The sequence below is a fragment of the Arachis ipaensis genome, chromosome B10 (genome assembly GCF_000816755.2).
Source record: "Arachis ipaensis cultivar K30076 chromosome B10, Araip1.1, whole genome shotgun sequence".
Lineage (NCBI taxonomy): Eukaryota > Viridiplantae > Streptophyta > Magnoliopsida > Fabales > Fabaceae > Arachis > Arachis ipaensis.
This window is the reverse complement of record NC_029794.2, coordinates 67,810,178-67,818,062: the sequence shown is the minus strand read 5'-3', so window position 1 is coordinate 67,818,062 and position 7,885 is coordinate 67,810,178. Positions and strand designations below refer to the sequence as shown.

The window sequence follows — 7,885 nt, the reverse complement described above, 5'->3', positions numbered from 1 at the left end:
ACATATAAATCTACTTAACTCTTTTTTATTGAAATAGTTTAGGGAAAGAAAACTACCTCTGGTTGGGTTGCCTCCCAACAAGTGCTCTTTTAATGTCACTAGCTTGACATCCTTCATTCTTACTCAACTTAATTTCTGAATCTCCTTCTCTTTGTCCTAAGGGCCTCCCAAATAATGCTTTGTCCTGTGACCGTTTGCTGTAAAATTGCTCTTTGTTGCTTCATCTAGGAGTTCAAGGCTTCCATAAGGTAGAACCTTTGTCACCAAGTAGGGGCCAGTCCATTTAGACTTGAGTTTGCCAGGGAAAACTTTGAGTCTGGAGTTATACAAGAGTACTTGCTATCCTGGTTTAAACTCCTTCTTTGAGATCCTTTTGTCATGCCATCTCTTGGCTTTTTCCTTGTATATCTTAGCATTTTCATAGGCTTCCAGTCTAAACTCATCCAACTCATTTAATTGCAATAGCCTCTTCTCTCCTGCTACCTGAGAATCAAGGTTGAGGAGTTTAGTGGCCCAGAAAGCTTTATGCTCAAGCTCTACAGGAAGATGACAAGACTTGCCATATAACAACTGAAAAGGAGACTTTTCAATAGGAGTTTTGAATGCTATTCTATATGCCCAAAGAGCATCTTCTAATTTTCTGGCCCAATCCTTTCTTGTGTTCCCCACTGTTTTCTCCAAAATCCTCTTCAACTCCCTATTTGCAAGCTCTGCTTGGCCATTGGTTTGTGGGTGATATGGTGTAGCTACTTTATGCATCAACCCATATTTATAAAGTAGTTTCTCCATCAGTTTGTTGCAAAAATGACTACCACCATCACTGACAAGACCCTTAGGCACTCTATATCTAGTAAAAATGTGCTACTTAAGGAATTGATGGACAACTTGTGCATCACATGTGATTGTTGCCATGACTTCCACCCACTTTGGAACATACTCTACTGCTACAAGTATGTATTTGAAAGAATATGAAGGTGGAAAGGGGCCCATAAAATCTATGCCCAAAGATCAAAGAGTTCTACCTCCAAGATGTAATTCTAAGGCATCTCATTCCTTCTTGTTAACCCTCCAACTCGTTGGCACTCATTACATTGATGAACAAACTCTCTCGCATCCTTGAATATGGTTGGCCAATAAAATCCACTTCGAAGTACTTTGGCTGCTGTTCTTTCTGGCCCAAAATGTCCACCATAAGCTGAGCCATGGCAATGCCATAGTATGTCTCCCATCTCACTCTCAGGAACACATTTCCTAATCATTCCATCTAGACACCTCCTGAATAAGAATGGTTCATCCCATAAGAATTTCTTGGCCTCATTGAGTAGCTTCTTCACTTATTGCTTGGTGAATTCTTGGGGAATCTTCCTTCCAACTTTGTAGTTTGCAATGTCTGCAAACCAGGGAGCTTGTTGGATTTGTAAAAGGTGTTCATCCAGGAAGTTTTCGTTCACTGAATGTGGAGCTTGGTTAGCTTCTGGTGATAGTCTTGACAAATGGTCTGCCACTTGATTCTCATTCCTTTTTCTATCTTTCACTTCAATGTCAAATTCTTATAGCAGCAACACCCACCTAATAAGCCTTGGATTTGAATCCTATTTAGACGTGAGATACTTGAGAGTAGCATGATCAGTATATACTATAACCTTTGAACCAATCAAGTATTGTCTAAATTTATCAAATGCATATACAATTGCCAAGAGTTCTTTCTCAGTGGTGGTATAATTTTTCTGTGCTTCGTTCAACACCTTGCTAGCATAGTCAATAACGTGATGCAGTTTGTCTTTCTTCTGCCCCAATACAACACCAATTGCAAAGTCACTTGCATCACACATAAGTTCAAAAGGCAATTTCCAATCTGGGGTTGTGATGATTGGTGCTGTAATGAGTTTTCTTTTTAAAGTTTCAAAGGCATGCTTGTAATTGTCATCAAAGATGAAAGGATTGTCAATCACTAGCAAATTGCTTAGTGGTTTTGCTATTTTTGAAAAATCTTTGATGAATCTCCTGTAAAAACCAGCATGTCTAAGAAAACTTCTCACTGCTTTTATATTAACAGGTATAGGAAGCTTTTCAATGATTTCTATATTTGCTTTGTCAACTTCTATACCTTTACTATAAACCTTATGCCCAAGAACTATCCCTTCAGGAACCATGAAATGGAATTTCTCCCAATTCAATACCAGATTAGTTTCTTGGCATCTTTTCAAAACAAGAGTTAAATGATGCAAGCAGGTGTCAAATGAATCTCCAAAGACAGAAAAATCATCCATGAAGACTTCTAAAAATTTTTCCACCATGTCAGAAAATATAGAAAGCATACACCTTTGGAAAGTTGCAGGGGCATTGCACAGCCCAAAGGGCATCCTTTTGTTAGCAAAGACTCTAAATGGGCAGGTGAAGGAAGTCTTTTCTTGATCCTTGGTATCCACCACTATTTGATTGTATCCAGAGTACCCGTCCAGGAAGCAATAGTATGCATGGCCAGCCAATCTTTCCAGCATCTGGTCGATGAATTGGAGAGGAAAATGATCTTTCCTTGTAGCATCATTCAATCTTCTGTAATCTACGTACATCCTCCACCCAGTCACTGTCCTGGTGGGAATTAACTCATTATTCTCGTTGAAAATGACTATCATTCCTCCTTTCTTTGCCACAACGTGAACCGGACTCACCCATGAGCTGTCAGATATTGAAAAGATTATCCCAGCATTCCATAGCTTCATCACTTCTTTTTGAACCACCTCCTTCATAGTTGGGTTAAGCCTTCTTTGGGGTTAAACTACAGGCTTGAATCTTCCTCCAATAGAATTTTCTACATACAGATGGGAGGGCTTATGCCTTTGATATCATCAATCGTCCAACCCAAGGCTGTCTTGTGAGCTTTCAACACTTCAATCAACTTTGTTTCTTCTTCTATGTTCAGAGAAGAATTTATGATCACTGGCAAGGCCTCTGCTTCCCCAAGAAATACATATTTGAGATGAGGGGGGAGAGGCTTTAACTCTTGTTTTGGCTTCTCCTCTGTCTTGCCTTCAGAGGAGATTTCTACCACTTCCTCTTCTATAAAATCTTGTTCCACTTCTGTTTCCACTTCTTGTTCCTCCTGGTTGTTAGTCTCAAGTAACCCTCTCTCTACTTTTTCCACCATCTCCACTCTCATATGCTTTTCTTTCTCATGGGATATTGCATGGCTTAAAGACATTGATAATCATCTTTTCATCATGCACTCTGAGTGTTATCTCACCTTTCTCTACATCAATTATAGCCCTTGCAGTGGCTAGAAAGGGCCTCCCCAAAATGATTAAGTTGTGTCCTTCTTCCTCTATGTCTAAAATGACAAAGTCTGCAGGAAATATGAATTCTTCTACTTTTACTAACAAATTCTCCACAACTCTATTAGGTATTTTGAGCGATCTGTCAGCCATTTGAAGTGACATTCTAGTTGGCCTGAGTTCCTCTATTGCAAGCTGCTTCATTAATGAGAGAGGCGTCATGTTGATGCTGGCTCCTAGATCACAGAGGGCTTTGTCCAATGGTCTGTTGCCTATAGTGCAAGATATGATGAAGCTTCTTGGATCTTTTAGCTTTGGTGGAAGACCTCTTTGGATGACAGCACTGCATTCCTGGGTCAAGATTACCATTTTTTTCTTATTCCAGCTCCTTTTCTTATTGATGAGCTCTTTGAAGAATTGTGTATATAGAGGCATTTGTTCTAGAGCTTTAGCAAGTGAAATGTTGATCTCCAGTTTCTTAAAAACTTCTAGGAACTTTGGGAACTGTTGGTCTTTAAGCTCTCTGTTGAACCTTTGAGGATATAGAATAGAGGGAGTGTATGGCTTCTCCTCTTTCTTGGAAGCTTGTAGAGGCTCCTCTATACTTTGCTTATCCTCCTTTGAAGATTGTGGCTGTTCCTTTTTTTCCTTGAGTTTCTCTTGGTCTTGCTTGTCTTTTTCCTCTACTTGCTTCTTGCTGCCCATATCATTCTCAACTGGCCTCTTGAAGATTTCTTTTTCATTTACCAAAGTTCTTCCACTCCTTAATTGGATAGCTTTGCATTCTTCCTTGGGGTTAAGAATGGTGTCACTTGGCAGTGCATTGGTTGGTTTTTCAGCCACTGTTTGCTTGCATAATTAGCCAATTTGCTTATCCAGATTTCATAATGATGCTTCATGGTTTTTGCTGGCCAATTGTTGATGCTTGATCATATTTTCCATCATTATCTCCAAGTTGGATATCCCTTGAGATTCTTGGGGTGATTGTGGTTGGTTATGGGGTTTTGAGGGTGGATGATAGTTATTTTGGTTAGTGGATGCGTTGTTGGGTGGATAGTAGTTGGGTTGGAGTTGATTGTTTTGTGGTTTTCTGTATTGGTTTTGGTTAGTGTTTTGATGGTTTTGATGGTTTGTGTTTTTGAAATTATTTTGGTTTGAGTTTCTTTGCCAAGGCTGCTGGTTTTGGTTCTCTCCCCATTTCAGATTAGGGTGGTTTCTCCAGGATGAGTTATAAGTGTCTCCATGAAAGTCATTTGATCCAGAACCTTAATTGTGCATGTACTACACTTGTTCAGGTTGCTACTTGGTGCGTGGAAATCGTGACGGTTCATTCCTTTGTAACGGCGCTAAAAACTTAATACGCACGTTCATAATCTTAGTTTTTTGTCACAACTTCGCACAACTAACCAGCAAGTGCACTGGGTCGTCCAAGTAATAAACCTTACGTGAGTAAGGGTCGATCCCACGGAGATTGTCGGCTTGAAGCAAGCTATGGTCATCTTGCAAATCTCAGTCAGGCAGATTCATATGGTTATGGATATTTGATAATTAAAATATAATTAAAATATAAATAAAACGTAAATTAAAGATAGAGGTACTTATGTAATTCATTGGTGAGAGTTTTAGATAAGCGTATGAAGATGCTTGTTCCTCCTGAACCTCTACTTTCCTATTGTCTTCTTCCAATCACTCAAACTCATTTCTATGGCAAGCTGTATGTTAGGCGTCACCGTTGTCAATCGCTACATCCTGTCCTCTCAGTGAAAATGGTCCAATGCGCTGTCACTGCATGGCTAATCATCTATCGGATCTCGATCATACTGGAATAGGATCCATTGATCCTTTTGCGTCTGTCACTACACCCAGCACTCGCGAGTTTGAAGCTCGTCGCAGCCATCCCTTCCCAGATCCTACTCGGAATACCACAGACAAGGTTTAGACTTTTTGGATCTCAAGAATGGCCATCCATAGATTCTAACTTATACCACGAAGACTCTGATTAAGGAATCCCAGAGATATTCATTCAATCTAAGATAGAACAGAAGTGGTTGTCAGGCACGCGTTCATAGGTTGGGAATGATGATGACTGTCACGATCATTACATTCATATTAAAGTGCGAATGAATATCTTAGAATTAGAATAAGCTTGAATTGAATAGAAAAAGAATAGTACTTTGTATTAATTCATGAGGAACAACAGAGCTCCACACCTTAATCTATGGTGTGTAGAAACTCTACCGTTGAAAATACATAAGAACAAGGTCCAGGCATGGCCGAGTGGCCAGCCCTCATGAAGGTCTAAGATAGCATAAAACTGATCAAAGATGTTTAATACAATAGTAAAAGGTCCTATTTATATCAGACTAGTTACTAGGTTTACAGAAATGAGTAAATGATGCAGAAATCCACTTCTCGGGCCCACTTGGTGTGTGCTTGGGCTGAGCATTGAGCTTTACACGTGTTGAGGTTTCACTTGGAGTTGAACGCCAGTTTGTAACCTGTTTCTGGCATTTAACTCCAGTGTGCAACCTGTTTCTGGCGTTTAACTCCAGAATGCAACACGGAACTGGTGTTGAACGCCAGTTCGCGTCATCTAAACTCGGACAAAGTATGAACTATTATATATTGGTAGAAAGCCCTGGATGTCTACTTTCCAACGCAATTGAGAGCGCACCATTTGGAGTTCTATAGCTCCAGCAAATTCACTTTGAATGCAGGGAGGTCAGAATCCAGCAGCATTTGTAGTCCTTCTTCAGCCTCTGACTTTGATATTAGCTCAAGTCACTCAATTTCAGCCAGAAAATACCTGAAATCACAGAAAAACACACAAACTCATAGTAAAGTCCAGAAATGTTATTTTTTATTAAAAACTAATAAAAATGTACTAAAAACTAACTAGATTATACTAAAAATTATGTAAAAATAATGCCAAAAAGCGTATAAATTATCCGCTCATAACAACACCAAACTTAAATTGTTGCTTGTCCCGAAGCAACTAAAAATAAAATAGGATAAAAAGAAGAGAATATACTATGAATTCCAAAATATCAATGAAACTTAGCTCCAATCAGATGAGCGGGACTAGTAGCTTTTTGCCTCTTGAATAGTTTTGGTATCTCACTTTATCCATTGAAGTTCAGAATGATTGGCATCTATAGGAACTTAGAATTCAAATAGTGTTATTGATTCTCCTAGTTCAGTATGTTGATTCTTGAACACAGCTACTTTATGAGTCTTGGTCGTGGCTCTAAGCACTTTGTTTTCCAGTATTACCACCGGATACATAAATGCCACAGACACATAACTGGTTGAACCTTTTCAGATTGTGACTCAGCTTTGCTAAAGTCCCGAATTAGAGGTGTCCAGGGTTCTTAAGCACACTCTTCTTTTGCTTTGGACCTCGACTTTAACTGCTCAGTCTCAAGTTTTCACTTGACACCTTCACGCCACAAGCACATGGTTAGGGACAGCTTGGTTTAGCCGCTTAAGCCATGATTTTATTCCTTTAGGCCCTCCTATCCACTGATGGTCAAAGCCTTAGATCCTTTTTATTACCCTTGCCTTTTGGTTTTAAGGGCTATTGGCTTTTTGCTCTTGCCTTTTGGTTTAAAGAGCTTTTGGCTTTTTCTGCTTGCTTTTTCTTTCTCTTTCTCTTCTTTTTTTTTTCGCCATTTTTCTTTTTTTCTCTTTTTTTTTCTGCAAGCTTTTGTATTCACTGTTTTTTCTTGCTTCAAGAATCAATTTTATGATTTTTCAGATTATCAACAACATTTCTCCTTTTTCATCATTCTTTCAGGAGCCAACATATTTAACATTCATAAACCACAATATCAAAAGACATATGCACTGTTCAAGCATTCATTTGGAAAACAAAAAGTATTGTCACCACATCCAAATAATTAAACTAGTTTCAAGGATGAATTCGAAACCATGTACTTCTTGTTCTTTTGTAATTAAAACATTTTTCATTTAAGAGAGGTGATGGATTCATAGGACATTCATAGCTTTAAGACATAGACCCTTAAACACTAGTGATCATGTAATAAGACACAAACATAAATAAACATAAAGCATAATAAACGAAAAACAGAGAAATAAGAACAAGGAGATTAAGGAAAGAGTCCACCTTAGTGAGGGTGGCGTCTTCCTCTTCTTAAAGAACCAATGGTGCTTTTGAGCTCCTCTATGTCTCTTCCTTGCCTTTGTTGCTCCTCCCTCATAGCTCTTTAATCTTCTCTAATCTCATGAAGGATGATGGAGTGCTCTTGGTGTTCCACCCTTAGTTGTCTCATGTTGGAACTTAATTCTCCTAGGGAGGTATTGATTTGCTCCCAATAGTTTTGTGGAGGAAGGTGCATCCCTTGAGACATCTCAGGGATTTCATGGTGGGGAATTTCCTCATGCTCTTGTTGAGGTCCATGATATCTTATTTGCTCCATCCTTTTCTTAGTGATGGGCTTGTCCTCTTCAATGAGGATGTCTTCCTCTATGTCAATTCCAACCGAATTGCAGAGGTGGCATATGAGGTGAGGAAAGGCTATCCTTGCCCAAGTGGAGGACTTGTCAGCCACCTTCTAGCGTTCTTGAGGTATAATCTCATGAACTTCCACCTC

General features: G+C 39.2%; 1 protein-coding gene across 1 annotated transcript; it reads right to left on the bottom strand.

Annotated features, from left to right (window-relative positions):
- On the bottom strand, positions 3,174 to 3,977 carry LOC107620675. Its single transcript, XM_016322804.1, has one exon. The coding sequence runs from the start codon at positions 3,975 to 3,977 to the stop codon at positions 3,174 to 3,176; it is 804 nt and encodes a 267-aa protein (XP_016178290.1).